The sequence below is a fragment of the Vipera berus genome, assembly GCF_964194415.1.
Source record: "Vipera berus genome assembly, chromosome: 1".
NCBI classification, from domain to species: Eukaryota; Metazoa; Chordata; class Lepidosauria; order Squamata; family Viperidae; genus Vipera; species Vipera berus.
Genome location: NC_138202.1, coordinates 105,403,949 through 105,419,430, shown reverse-complemented (window position 1 = coordinate 105,419,430; position 15,482 = coordinate 105,403,949). Strand labels below are relative to the sequence as shown.

The following is a 15,482-nucleotide window of genomic DNA, read 5'->3' as shown; positions in this document are numbered from 1 at the left end:
AAAAGAATGTAAAAATGGCCATGCCATTTCAGACTAAGAGAGCAGTTCTCACACAAGTCAAAAGAAAACACCTTATATTTATTATCTTTTGCTCTGTTCTGTTTTTTAAAAAAACAAGAAACAGATAGAGATTGTCTCTCCCACTCCAAGAAGAATGGCTTCTAGCCCTTTGCATCATGTGAGTAGGAAAAAGAGGTACAAGAATCTGAATCTTGATTTTACTAGAAACAGAGCTTATGTTTGATAACCAGCAGTTGGCAGAATTGTATTGTAAGGTCTTTGCATCTTTTCTACAATAAATCTTCCAGTTTGAGAGTTTGTGTCTTTGGAAAACCATTCTGCCTGGCTAGCCAAGGAGAGCCTGACACAGACCCAGCTGTCCTTACTTATAGACTGCTAGTGCACAATGGTAAAACCCACTATTTGGAGATGAAATGATTGGCTTTATTCTAATACTGAAAGGATACCTTGGATTACAACAAAAATCTGCAAAATATATTGATGGGGCAAAACTAGTGAACGTATATTATAGGACATTGTACCGGTAACTCTTAGAAAAACAGTTGATGTCTCCTGCCAGAAAAGCTGTCACAAACAGTCGCATCTTCATTTCTTTAAGGGTAATTGGGCTGCATGAATGACAAACTAAAAATACTACCGTTCTCTGGCATCTGTTGTGATTATAAATTTGTTTCTTGGTTTACTAATTCAACACCTGCACATTAGTAATTTAGAAAAATTAGTTCAGGATACCAAGGGATAACAAAGACTATAGTGAAACTATGAATTTCATTCTATGACATACATACGTGTGTGTGTGTGTGTGTGTGTGTGTGTGTGTGTGTGTAAATTTTTTGGCTTGCTATTCTGAATGCTTAACAAACATTTAATACACACACACACACACACACGTGTGTGTGTGTGTGTGTGTAATTTATTTATTTATTTTGGCTTGCTAACAAAGAATAAAGGGAGACCTTGTTAGCAAGCAAAAAAAAAATTACACAAATATGAGCTGCCATTGCTGTGGCTACTGCCTGTAGATGGCCTTGGGCTAGGCTGAAACAGGAAATAAGATTTGTCTGGGACTAAGCAAGTGTATTCTGAATGCTTAACAAACATTATATATATATATATATATATATATATATATATATACACACACACACATATATATGTGTGTGTGTGTGTGTGTGTGTGTGTGTGTGTGTGTGTGTGTGTGTTTTCTGAGGTTTTCGCGGGTGTTTGTATGTAGATCTTTGGTCATTCGGGTTTTATTCCACGTAGAATTGGAGGTATCAGGGCAACGTTTCGACGAAATCTCATCCGTCATCCTCAGGCTGGTGACTTCAGCTTCGTTCTTCTGGGAGAGGTGTGTGAAGAACGAAGCTGAAGTCACCAGCCAGAAGAACGAAGCTGAAGTCACCAGCCTGAGGATGACGGATGAGATTTCGTCCAAACGTTGCCCTGATACCTCCAATTCTACGTGGGGAAAAACCCGAATGACCAAAGATCTACACACACACACACACACACACATATGTAAATTTTAAATTGCTAACAAAGAATTAAGGGAGACTGATATGCATTTCAAACTTATTAGTTTTCATCAGTCAGCCATACCCTTCTGAGATTCGAACACATATTTCACACACACACACACACACACACACACACACACACACACACACATATATATATATATATATATATATATATGTATATATATATATATATATATATATATATATATATATATATATATATATATATATATATATATATATATATGGATGTTTGGTCATTCGGGTTTTTCCCCGCGTAGAACTAAAGGTGTAGGAGCAACGTTTCGACGAAATCCCATCCGTCATCATCAGGCTAGTGGCTTCAGCTTCCTTCTTCTGGGAGAAGCATGTGGCTGTTTGTTCCTCTTTTTTAAACTGCCAGAAGGGGTGTGTTCTGTGGGTGGAGGTATGTTCTGATTGGGTGGGGATTAAGTGTGTTCTGATTGGGTGGGAGTGTGTTTTGAATGGTGGGTGTGTTCTGATTGGGTGGGGGTGTGTTTTGAGTGGATGGGCTGGTCTCAGCTGCCAGCCTTAGACCTGAGCTGGTGAGTTGTGCTGCTTTTGTTCGGCTTCGTGTTTGTGGTGGTGCCATGTTTTTATAGTGGGTGTCAGTTTGCTTATTGTGTGGTTTGGAGGTGTTTAAAGTGGCTGATGTTGCAGCTGTAGTTAGGTTTCTGTTTTGTGGTTGTGCCTCGTTATCATTGTGGGTTCGGATTTGCTTTTTGAATAGTTGTGTGGTGGTGATGTCATGTGATGTTATCATGAGTTTGGGTCTGGTATCATTCTTGGTGGTTGGGACTCGTCTGTCAATCAAGGCGGGTTTCCAAATAGCTGGTAGGCGAGAGGTATCATCTCGTTTGTTCATGCTGTGGGGGCGTTTTTCTATCTCAATGGCTTCTCTGATTATTCTGTTGTTAAAATGTTCAATTTTGGCGATAGTTTTGTTTTTTTTAAAATCAATTTCATGTCCCGTGGCTTCAAAGTGTTGGACCAGGGATGAAGTTTGTTCTCCCTTTCTGAGTGAGTTTTTGTGCTCTTCAATGCGTGCACTTCAATGCGTGGCTTGCTAACAAAAGAATAAAGGGAGACAGAATAAAGGGTTAGGCTGAAACAGGAAATAAGATTTTTCCCGTGTCTGGGACCTAAGCAAGTGCATTCTAAATACTTACTGTAGATTCCGGCGTATAAGACTACTTTTTAACCCATGAAAATCTTCTCAAAAGTCAGGGGTCGTCTTATACGCCGGGTGCTGAAACGTTAGGGACAGGGCTGGCTGGAAAACCTGGAGCGGATCTTCCATTTAGTCTGCGCAGGGAAAGCGGGACCAATTGGAGTAGAAGCTGCAGTCTGTGATATTTTACAGGCTGGGGTCTGGGCTTTTTTCCTTCTAAAGTTGAAGAGCAGCTGTAGGCAGGTGGGGAATGCAAGAGCAATTTGAAAGGCAGGTGGGGAATGCGTAGCAGAGCAGCAGCTTAGCTCTAAGGACACATTTGACTCAGGAACTGGGCGGGCTGGCTGGAAAACCTGGAGCGGATCTCCCATTTGGTCTTTTTTTTTAATCCCATTTATATCCCACCCTTCTCCGAAGACTCAGGGGGGCTTACAATTTAAAGCACAAATCAATGTGCTTAGCAATAGCCTTCATTCTATGTATATGCCTGCCTATTAGAGCTTTCACCCCCCCACACAAGCAGCATTATTACAAAGTCAGCTTATTGCTCCCAACAATCTGAGTCCTCATTTTACCTACCTCGGAATGATGGAAGGCTGACTCAACCTTGAGCCTGATGGGATGTGAACCTGCACTAATTGCAGGCAGCTGGTGTTACTTAAGGCTCTGCGCAGGGAAAGCTTTAGAGTGAATTAGGAAAAGTGAAAAAGTGAATTAGGAAAATAGGAAAAGGGTTGCTGGAATTGGGTATGTGTAGTTTAATGAAGAGAAGAGTGAGGGGTGACACGATAGCAGTGATCCAATATCTCAGGGGCTGCCACAAAGAAGAGGGAGCCTAGCTATTCTCCAAAGCACCTGAAAGCAGGACAAGAAGCAATGGATAGAAACTAGTCAAGGAGAGAAGCAACCTAGAACTAAGGAGAAACTTCCTGACAGTTAGAACAATTAACCAGTGGAACAACCTGCCTCCAGAAGTGGTGAATGCTCCAACACTGGAAGTTTTTAAGAAGAGACTGGACAGCCATTTGTCTGAAATGGTATAGGGTTTCCTGCCTTAGCAGGGGGTTGGACTAGATGACCTCCAAGGTCCCTTCCAACTTCTTCTTCTTCTTCTTCTTCTTATTATTATTATTATTATTATTATTATTATTATTATTATTATTATTATTATTATTATTAAAGTTTAATCCACTTGCACTGTTTTATGTTTACATGTTTGATGACAAACAGCCTTATGTTTATAAGTGACAGTTTTCCTACTAAGTACCTGCATGTCATAAGCATTTGAATTAAAATTACCATATTAAAATCAAATCTGATGTTTTTTAATTTTTATTTGGTGTGCGTTGGAAGAGGGGTAGTCTTATACGACGAGTATAGCCCAAACCCTATAATTTAACAGGAAATGTAGGGGGTCGTCTTATACGCCCAGTCGTCTTATACGCCGGAAAATACGGTAACAAACATATATATATATATATATATATATATATATATATATATATATATATATATATATATATATATATATATATATATAGAGAGAGAGAGAGAGAGAGAGAGAGAGAGAGAGAGAGAGCGGGGGGGAGGGGAGAGGGGGAGAGAGAGGGGGGAAACAGACAACAGAAAAGATTTCAGGGGAGAGATCCTTCACTATCCAATAGATCTATTCCTGTTCCTGTATGAGCCAAATGGCACCCACTTTCTCCCCATTCTGCAACTTAAATCAGGGTAATTGGAGTGAAAGTAAAGAAGTTAGAGCAGGCAGTCTCTTCCTTCCATGTAGCAACATGACATTTTCTCATCCCAGTCTCTTGGTACTGCTCCCCACATCTCTAGTTATATATACTAAAGTTTCACACAGGAAGAGACAAGTTCCACGTCCGGTATCAAAACAGCACTGGGCATTTTCCCCAAAGGTTCTGTGTCAAAGAACAGAAGAAGAAAGACACAAAGAAAGAACTGTGTCTTTCAAAGCAGGCAAACCCACTAACCGTGCACAAAGAATCCTTGCTCTTGCCAGATGAGGAAAGCATCTCCCAGAGCAGAGAATATCAAACCAGCAAAGATCCTACAGGCATTGTGATGGGCTGTCAGGAAACTGATCCCGTGTGCCAGCAGGAAGACCCATAAGCAGAAGATTGGCAAACACTTGATCAGGGCACTGAACCAGGAAGGGCTGGAGGTTGGCAGCCAGAGGACAAAGTAGACACAGGTGGCTTTGAAAAAGGGCACGAGTTTAGGGCCTTCACTCTTCACCTAGAAGAAACAAGAAGCGGATGTTAAGTTATTTGCCCTGTCAGGTCTATTCCGTAGCCATAGAGTCCCAAAGAATAGCAGTAAACAACAGTGCCAAATTATTCCCCTTGGTCCAGACAGCCTGCTTCCCCTTTTCGTTCAGAAATCTTGCTGATCAGCAGCATCGTTGAAAACAAAAGTATCTTGAACTTTACCATACTTTCGCCCTCTCTATATGTCACCAGCTGTTTAGCCTCAGATGTCAGGTCCCCAAATCCTTTATTGTGTATCCTGCATATATATTCTTGTGCTTTTGTTTTGGGATCTGCCATTCTACTGGGGGGAGGGGCCTATTTACTTTTGCTGGGATAACTGGCTTTCTACTTTTCCTCTCCAGCCTCCGTCCACTTGAGAAAGGAATGTGTCTCCCTTATCAGAGAAACTAAACTGGAGAAGTACCCACACATTGTACCGCCTGTGAATTGGCTGGATTTCAAATGAACATTATGACTCTGGTGGAAGGAGGAATATTGCTGGTTTAACCTCGGCTCTTTTATGACTCATGGACTTCAACTCCCAAAATTCCTGAATCAGCATAGCTGACTCAGGAATTCTGGGAGTTGAAGTCCATGAGTCATAAAAGAGCCGAGGTTGCCTACCCCTGAACTATACCATTTCTCGCCTTGACTTCCCTACTGTCACTAACCCCCTAATAAAAGTTTCCTTTTGAGATAATGCCTGTTTCAAGAGTTCTGCTTTCTTGGGTGATTAGCTGAGGCGGGTCCTTACAAAAACAAAACTGGAGTTTAAAACTGCTATGCAAATTCTGTATTTTAAAAAAGTTAAAAGCTGAAAGTTTTACTACATTTCTTCCTTGCCCAAATATGTACCATACCTTTGCCCTCTCCACATGTCATCAGCTGTTTAGCCTGAGAACTTCTCCATGCCAAGAACAGAGATTTACTTCCTGCAAAGTATCAACATCATCCATCTGTCTGATTATGCTTAGGATTTTTACATATACTCAGTGCTTTTTTTTGTAAGAAAAAAGGTGACCAAACTTGCATCTTGTTAATCTTTTATTTTAAAAAGTATATATTCAGTTCTGAACATAAATTTAATCTATTGTATTTAAGGCAAATGTTCATAGTAAATTTTACACTAAACATTACAAAAAGATTTTCAATTCACCAATGATTTTTTAAAATAATTACTTACCTTTCACAGGGAGTCAATCACTGTTACACACATGCCAGTTGTGTAACGAAACATAACAATCGCTGCCCGCAGTAAGCACTCGGCGCGCAACCACACAACCAGTCACAAGCCGAGCAGTGCCACAAGCCGAGCAGTGCCATCACAACTACAGCAGATGAAGTACACATGCATCGGACTCGACACACAAGCAGCCCGCATGCACCATTTTAATGATTTTGCCACCGACCTGCTACGCTCGACGGGGTGATTCAAGTCCACGTGGACCAAACGTCAAATTTTCAAAAGTTACTTTTAAAACTTGGAAAATTCATCGAAAAAAGGTGCCAGAACTCTGTTCCGGTGCGTTCTATGACAGAAAAAGCACTGCGTACACTGAACTAGTGTTTGTACTTAGTTGTTCTGAAGATGAGTTCTCTCTCACACACAGAGATGCGCTCATATATACAATGTACGTTCTACTCTGCATATACTAATACATGTTCAAACAAATGTAATTTTCCAAAACCATAGTGGTATCAGGGCACAGGCTGCTTTATTGTCGGTTCCTGGCATCATTCATTTATTTATATACATATATAGGAAGGAAGGATTTTGGAAAGTTTTAAGGTGTAAGGGGTCCTTCAAGATGTGTGAGCCTTTACTCTTTTAATTTCTTTGGTCAGCATGTAGGGCACTAGATTAGGGAATATTAGGCTAGATCAAGGGCAGACAATGTTTTTTAGCTGAGATCAGAATGACTCTTTTTAAATTGCTTTGGCTTCCAAGGTGAGCAAGAGTGTATGCCCAGTGATGTGGTAATGCCACTGAATGCATGGAGATGAAATGCACTTACGTTTGCTTGAAAATAAGGAGACAAACTAGCAATAGTCAGCTATTTTGCAGCCAAATGTTATGGTGCAAAATGGGTCATTACCACCATCAAGATCCTTACACAGCTATAACCACTCATCCACTGTCATTCAATAAATATTTCTCAACATGATGGTAGATAGAATCAAATTTCCTGGTAGTGTGAATTCCCTTAATTGTGTGAATTTACCTTTTCTACAATCTCTTTTTAATTGCTTTAGAAATATGGTTAGTCCTAGCACTTTTCTGGTACATGACAACTAATGTTAATGAACTGACCTCATTTATCATCAATTTGCAAGATTAAGGCTGCAAAGATTAGGAATTTAAATTCAGAATGACCCAAATAAACATTTGCCTTAATTATGGCTATAATACATCCATGATTCCATGACAGGCCCGTTTCTAAGTTGATTCTATGCAAACCCATCAGTATGATTAGTTTGGCAAATTATGTCCCAAACCTTCTATATTTTCAATGAATAACACTGCATTTGCATTACCTCATTATATTTTATTGGTTAGCTATCATCCTTATGACAGTTTTAAATTTATACTCTTGACACTGAAATTATAGGCCTATGGGTTAGAATTTGATTTTCAATAAGTGCCCAAAATATCAGCCTTAATAAGTCCGTGCCAAAGAACCTGGTTTTTTTTTTACTGTGAGCTGGATAAATGTGTAAATATTTAGAAATAGCACAACGTGTTTCATCCAATAGCTTCTCCAAAGCAATTCACCTTTATTAGCACTTACAAATATATCATTTCACACTGATCTCTACAACAGCAATAACATCTGCTACAAACGCTGTAAGATAGATAGCCTACTAGAAAAAAAGTTTACTAAGCAGTTGTTTTAGTATTGCTTGGTCTCCCCCCGAAAAAATGTATTGCTGAACTTAGAAATTTTTCAGTATTTCATATGAGACATGATTCACAAATTTAAACTGGCATTGTCCATCAACACACATTCTAATTCAGTGACAATAAATCCTGCTTCTATTTATAAAAGTTCTGGAAAGCATTCAAATCAGTATGTTTAAATAATGCATTCGGCGGCTTGTTTAAAAGAGAGGGATGAGAACACATCTTTTTTTTCATGCAATTTAATCAGAAGAGATTCTACAACCTGCAAATGGTGGTAGCTGCATTGAAAATGGGTATTTTCTATGGATGGGGGCCCTGTGACAGAGAGATATTTATTCTAATAATACTGACATAGAGAAAGCTTAGGAATGGAGGCAAACAGATGGAAGATGCAGGATTGATTGACTTGCCATCTTTCCTTCCACCAAATGGAATGCTCCGCTTTTAGGTGAAAGCCAGCCCATCCTGCCAAACAGGTCATTTCATTCTTCCTATATTTCATTTTACTTTTCCAACACTTAATCTACATTTTAAAGTAAAAAAACATGAGTGGTAATAACTGGGCTGTGTTGAGTGGATTTTATCTTTCTGAGTGTTTTAAAAAGAATTTTCTGTATCTTTGCAAACCTTGGACCTTTTCCCAAGCATACCGCTCTTCATTTGTTTCTTACTGTTCTCAGTTTAATTTCATCACCTTCATTTACAAAGCAAGCTTTAATACAATCTATATGATTTACCTCTTCACTTCTGACTCTTCTCTCAGTACAGCATTACAATAAGGCTATTAGATCTGAGCTAAAAAAAATTTAAAAAATTGGATAGCCTACAAGAAATTTAAAATTATGAATTGGAGCGTATTGCCTTACGAAATCAATGGTCCCAATTTTCATAAATACCAAATGTTATGTACTGGGCTCTTGAAGAATACCACGTGGGTTGCTGGAGCAGCTAACGGCTCTCCAGCAACCCAGACTACAAGTCTCCTGTGCTGCAATTGGCTATCTCCAGGAGGCAATGGTTGATTCAAACCTATTGGCTGCCGCCTAGGGGCTAGACTATATATTGCGGCTAGTTGCAGCCATTTCCCCAGTACAGTTACAGCTTGAAATAAACTATGAGTTACCTTGTACTCCGTTCCGCGTCTTCATTCTTGCGCCAAAGAACCCGCTATTTAACACCAAATATATTCCTTATGAGCTAAAGACTAAATCAATTCAATAAAAATTGGGGAGGGGGTAGATTTAGTGTTAGTCACCATCCTTCTTACATTGGATATGTAATAAATTTGAAGGCACTTTAATATGCATGATTTGGCTATGCTCCTTTCTGATTTGACATTAACACTGTGATGGAGCAGATGTTTGGAATGAAATAAAAAAGTTTAATATATACTGGTAAATTATATTCAGAACTTTGAAATTAATTCTATGAATCAGAAGCTTTGGTTATATTGTACTTGAACAATGCTGCCCCCAAAAAATCATTATATACTTCTGCAAGGATATTTGTTTCCCAAAGTCTAAAGGGTAATTTAATAAAATTTGTCAATTCTCAGCTTTTGAATTGGTTCTATAGCAATAAGGGAAAAATAAATATAATTCTGTGTGATCTTATATTCTTGTATTGTAGTAAATTAGATAAATGTCATTGTTTATGTCTTTCTTTTTAATCTTCTTCCCTGTATTTATTTCTTTTATATCTATGCTGTCTTATAGTTTGTAATATTTAGAGTCTGAGAGAAAGAGAGAGCTTACTTTGAACTGTTTAAATGACATTTGCAGGTTCTGCTTTTTGCTTCATTTTTATATTTATTAAGAAATTCATTAAAATCGTGCATTACAAAATCTGGGTTGCGAAAATCTAGCTACCAGAGTGCAGCATAGCTACAGCAAACTAACATTGTATTGTCATACAGTATACATTAACCTCAGATTATGCAGTCCATGTCTGTTAATTGTAATGAGGAACTGCTGCAGTTTCTTCACATAATCAATATTATCTGAGAGAGGGCACTGGATCACATGCAAATTGCTATCGTATAAAATTTCCAGGTAATAAGGTGATGATATTTTTTTAAATCAAATATATGTCCAAATTTGTCTCGAAGATGACCTTTCTTACCAAAAGGAGCCTTTTTGCATTACCTCAGAGCTTCTCACCTCAGCTGAGGGAAATTGCAGAGCTGATATCCACAAAGTCTGACTTTTTGAAAGAGTAAACAGGGAACATTTGCCAGAAAAATATAATTAAACCCTTGGCAACAGGCCCTTAAAACCCTTCATACTGAACCTGTCTTTGCTTTAATTCGGCATTGAAAAATAAAAGAAACCTGGCACAACAATAAAGTGCAGAAAATGAGTAAGTCAATGAAAATTAATCAAGTCAGCATTAAAAAAGGCCCGGCCTATCAAAGGAGATACAAATTCCTTAGAGTTATATATTAGCATCCCCAGTTGATTGATACATCTATTCAAAGAATTATATTACTTCAATATCTGGAGTTTTGCAGCCCAGGTATATTATTGGAGTAAAATAAATTCTGCTATTAATAGCACTTATAAACTCTTGTCCCTCCCTCCCAAATTTATGTATAGTTTAGACATACAGATTATAACTTATTAGGACTGTGTACACTTTGATTTTTTTTTGGGGGGGGGAGGCTAACCCTGAGTACTATGGATCTTGTGCAAGCAGAGTATCAATCTGCTACTCATTAAATTAGCCTGACATTTTTCAGACCTCCACTGCTTCAAGAAGCCCACTTATTAAAGTTAATGAGACTCTTAAAGTGGCTCCATACATGGAAGCCTGAAAAAAAAGACATGGTGAAATGAAAAATAGCGTTATGAAAAGTGTCTACGAAGGGGGAAGTGATTGATAGACTGCAGTAAGGTAGTAGGTTCCCAGGAAGGAAAGATCACATTGGGAGCAGGGGAAATAAGATACAGCACATTCTGGAGCTGGATTTGGGAAGGGAAAGAAATTAAGGAGACCTGCTCCCTAGAATTTCCCAGGGTGCATTTAATCAGATTATTTTACTGCATAAATCCAATGCAGACAGGGATGAGTCAACTCTGAAGACGTTTCAAAGCCAACATAACGACCCAGCCTCCTTGCTGATGAGGCATATATTGTAACAGGGTCTCCAATGAAAATCATAGGTTACCAGCAATCTCATATGAAAATAGGTGGTCTTTTGGATAGCCTAGTCAGGGGTAGGCAACCTTAGCTCTTTTATGACTTGTGGACTTCAACTCCCAGAATTCCTGAGCCAGCCATTCTGGGAGTTGAAGTCCACGAGTCATAAAGGAGCCAAGGTTGCCTACCCCTGATCTAGGTTATTGAGATTTAAAATCAAACCCGGGGCTGACTTCAGAAACAAATTGGGAGCCCTTACAAGGTACCGTATTTTCCGGCGTATAAGATGACTTTTTAACCCATGAACATCTTCTCAAAAGTTGGGGGGTCGTCTTATATGCCCAGTCGTCTTATACGCCGGAAAAAAACCATAAATCAATCGAGTGTCCCCGTTCTTCCAAAGCAACTTCAAGCCTCCTTAGTCCAGTCCCCCCTCCAATGTGACTCTCCCTTCACACCCCCAAGAGCCTCTAAGCCCCTTCCCCTCCCCCTTGCAAATGCCAGACCCCGGGAGCGGCAGGAAGCCCCTCCCCCTCACCCAAGCGGCATCTGAGCATAAGCAGAGCGTGCCCTGCTACCCGCTATCTCTCCCGGCAGTCTGGACAGCGGTACTTGGCAGCCTGGCGCCCCTCTCACCCGCAGACCACGCAGCAGCCCTCGCCAGCCGGCCTCGCATGGCCGCCCCAAGCCCGGCTCTCCAGTGCGTCTTCCGGGCCCGCCTGGCTGACCGCCTCCTGGGCAGGGCTTGGCTCCAGACACGCGGCTGCTCCGTATGCAAATCCGCTCTCAAAGCCGGATTGCGCTCAGCTGTGCAGGCTGCCAAAAGGCGGGGACTCGGAGTTCCCGCAGTGGTTGCGGCTTCTGGCGTGCCGTTTGCAGAGTCTGGCTTGGAAGAGCGCGTCTTGTGAACGCAGCTCTTGCGTTTATTCCAAAGGGTGGGTGGAAGGAAAAGCCCCTTTGGGCTTCAAAAGGGAGGCTTTGCACCATCTGCATCAGACGGGGCTGAATCAGGCTTGTGTCGGACACTTGGCAACTGGCATGTAAGAATTTTCCGGTGTATAAGACGAAAAATCTTGAAAATCTTCCCAAAAGTTGGGGGTCGTCTTATACGCCGAGTCATCTTATACGCTGGAAAATACGGTACCTAAAGGGTTAGTTCGTACAATATATGCCAGAGCACAATTTATGTTTGGCTTTTTTTTGCTACTTGAAATTTCAGAACAATTTTCAAGGTAGCTTTTTGAAAGTAAAATAAACAGCCTAAATGAGAAATAAGGGAAATAAGGATTCCCCCTATGGTCAAGTCAAGGAGGATTATGAACTATCAAGAAGCAAATTTGAAACTAGCTAGGAAAGAAAAAAACAAAGGTAAATTTCCTACCCATGAAATCACCCGGACAAAGAACAGAAAGTATAGCTTCACTTGGAAGGTGAAGGTGACTTGGAAGAAATATTCCACATGCAATGCGCTGCAGGCACTATTCCTTAAAAAGAGTTTTGGGCATAGATTAAGCACAAATTGTGAGTAAAACAATGCTGAGAGGAAATCATTGGCAGTAGAGTAGAGTTCAGGAAAAGGATATAGACCGCATGGCCATTCAACTCTGTTATGTAAACAACATACAGTGATATGTGCACACCCTTCTCAAATGCTAGATGCCTGAAGTAGGTAGTAGATACAGGCAATAGGAATTCTGATTTAAACAACTGAGGGGGAGTAACTAGCACGCATGTGCGGGGGAACCTTTACCTTTACCTTTAACTAGCAATACCATGAGCCTCCTGCCTGGAATGTAGTAAGTAGTCAAGCCTCTGTCCATAGTTCTTCAGGCACTCTGTCTATCAAATCTAATTCCTTAAATCTATTTGTCACCTCCACTGTATATTCAATAGGGATATGATTTAATTCATACCTGAGTGGCCTAGTGCTTTCCCCTACTTTCTTCAGTTTAAGCCTAAACTTTGCAATGAGAAGCTCATGGTCTGAGCCACAATGAGCTCCTGGTCTTGTTTTTACTGATTGTATAGAGCTTCTCCATCTTTGGCTGCAGAGCACATAGTCAATCTGATTTCTATGTTGACCGTTTGGTGATGTCCATGTGTAGAGCCGTCTCTTGGGTTGTTGGAAAAGAGTGTTTGCTATGACCATCGTATTCCCTTGACAAAATTCTGTCAGCCTGTGCCCTGCTTCATTTTGTACTCCAAGGCCAAACTTGCCTGTTATTCCGCTTATCTTTTGGCTTCCTACTTTAGCATTCCAATCCCCCATGACGATAAGGACATCAGTTCATGGATGCAAGCAAATTCAGTACCCCTGCATTTTAATTGTGCAAAGGAGGGAATTTAGGCACACTATCACGTCACGATGTTTCATAAGCCCTGCACAATCAACATTTGATTTTCCCTGCTTACATATGTAGCCTTTATCAGAAAAATGAATCTCAGTCCCTCTAGTTGGTTTTGGGCAGTTCCACAGTGCACTGGCCTCTCTTCCTCCCAGAGGCCAAGGAGGCCACAGATAAACAAGCAGAGGCTCTAAATTACCATCTGTAACCATAGTTATAGCCATTGTGAAGAGTGCATGTAGCAGACTGCTGCCATCCTGTCCTATTATTTCAGGAGCAGATAGATGTTTGTTTGTTTTTTAACAGAAAGCAGGTTCCTTCCTCCAGTAATAAGGGAATGGCTACCAATATATTTAAATCTTGCTTTCTAAGGAGCAAGGGTGAGAAGGTGCTTGTGATGTTCAAAGGGCAAGACCCCATTTGGGTTTCATTTTTTTAACCTTTCTTTCTGTCAGGTGAAAGAGAAGGGATTGGTTCCTGGTTTCTTCCATCCCACTAAAAAACTCAATTTAGTATCATTTGTGGGGGATTCCAGAAGCTGCATCAATCATTCTGGGAATCAGGTGCTGTCCTAGAGAAGGAGTCTAATTGACTTATGTATTACATATTGTGATTTTATGTCATTTTCCAACCATTCCATACACAACACTGTAACAGTTTTAAGAAAAAGCTAGAAAAGAGGCAAAAAAAAAACCAACCACCAAAAAAAAATGTTGGCTATTCTTCCTGGAATTACTTCTTTTGCATAGAAACACATATCTGAAATTAAGTTTTACCTGTAGCAGAATTATCCATTTATCAGTTTCAAGACCAAGAAAGCAAGTTATTTATTTATTTTTATTTTTATTTTAATTCCATTTATATCCCGCCCTTCTCCGAAGACTCAGGGCGGCTTACAAGCTTAGCAGTAGCCTTCATCCTATGTATATGCCTGCTTATTAGGGCTTTCACACACACACACCCAAACGGCATTATTACAAAGTCAGCTTATTGCCCCCAACAATCTGGGTCCTCATTTTACCTACCTCGGAAGGATGGAAGGCTGAGTCAACCTTGAGAAACATGCAACAAATATTCATTTTTGTTGAACTGCATGGCAAGAAATATTTAAGTGTTCAGTTTACTTGCTTGCTAAGATACTAATATTTGTATCAAAGCTATCACTCCTTTCTAATCTGTATTGGTCAGACTGAAATTAGAATAATGGGGCCAGTTATGGCATTGCATTTCAGCAAAGATACTGACGGAGCAGGTCCAGAAGAGAGCAACCAAGGTGATAAGGCACCTGGAAGATAAAAAGTTACTGGAAATGTTGGGTATGGGGAGACAGGACAGCCATCTTCAAAAGTGTGAAGGACAGTCATGAGGGCAGAATTGTTCCAAATTGTTCCAAAAGGAAATATCAGAAATGTTGGATTTAAAATACGACACTTAGCAACCATTGCATTCCATTTACAACAGTTGCAGTGTCTCATGATCACCTGTTCATGACTTTCCCAGTTGGCTACCAACAAGCATAAACAATGGGAAAGCCAGCAGGAGGTTGCAAGTTGCAGTCATGTGATGTCTGACTTAATCACCATGGGCGATTCATTTAACACAGGGGTGTCAAACTGCCGGCCCGTGGGCTGGACGCATCACAAGGAAACCGCACCCACACCATTGTCGGCAATGGGGAAAAAGTTCCGATATGTTGTGCGACGTCATATGACGTCAGAGTTTGACATGTCTGATTTAACACCTTAAAACAGGACTGCTGTTACTAAATGGAGCAGTCGCATGATGTTTCACTTAATGACTTCACTTACCACTGGAGTTGCTGACCTCAATAGCATTATTAAGTAAGAACTACTTGTACAAGGAAACAAGTCTTCAGCTGGATATCTGAAAGAAGCTGCTCAACAACAAACAGCCTGGGGAAGTGGTGGAGGGGTTTAAATAGAGATCGGATGGCTCTCTCTCTTACTGTGAAAAACCTGATCTGTGTATTGACCTCTGGACCGGTAAGAAGACTTTGTATTTTGGATTGCTACTTGGACTGTTTATTTTTGACTATGCATTTTTGTTTTTACACCACCTCAAAAGTAA

General features: G+C 40.2%; 2 protein-coding genes across 3 annotated transcripts in view; one reads left to right on the top strand and one right to left on the bottom strand.

Annotated features, from left to right (window-relative positions):
- IGSF22 (immunoglobulin superfamily member 22) overlaps positions 1-6,218 on the top strand; it is a 60,052-nt gene extending 53,834 nt beyond the window's left edge. Inside the window, exon 22 of one of the 2 annotated variants that reach the window (XM_081312527.1) lies at positions 6,202-6,218. The gene's annotated coding sequence lies outside the window, so the exon portion shown is untranslated. Of the gene's footprint in view, positions 1-5,371; positions 5,489-6,201 lie in introns of those variants that run through there. The other variant, XM_081312526.1, reaches the window with a different exon arrangement.
- TMEM86A (transmembrane protein 86A) overlaps positions 1-15,482 on the bottom strand; it is a 41,686-nt gene that overhangs the window by 5,782 nt on the left and 20,422 nt on the right. The window contains exon 2 of the mRNA XM_081312537.1: positions 4,731-4,995. Within this exon, the coding sequence (XP_081168663.1) occupies positions 4,731-4,995 (265 nt within the window). The remainder of the gene's footprint in view (positions 1-4,730; positions 4,996-15,482) is intronic.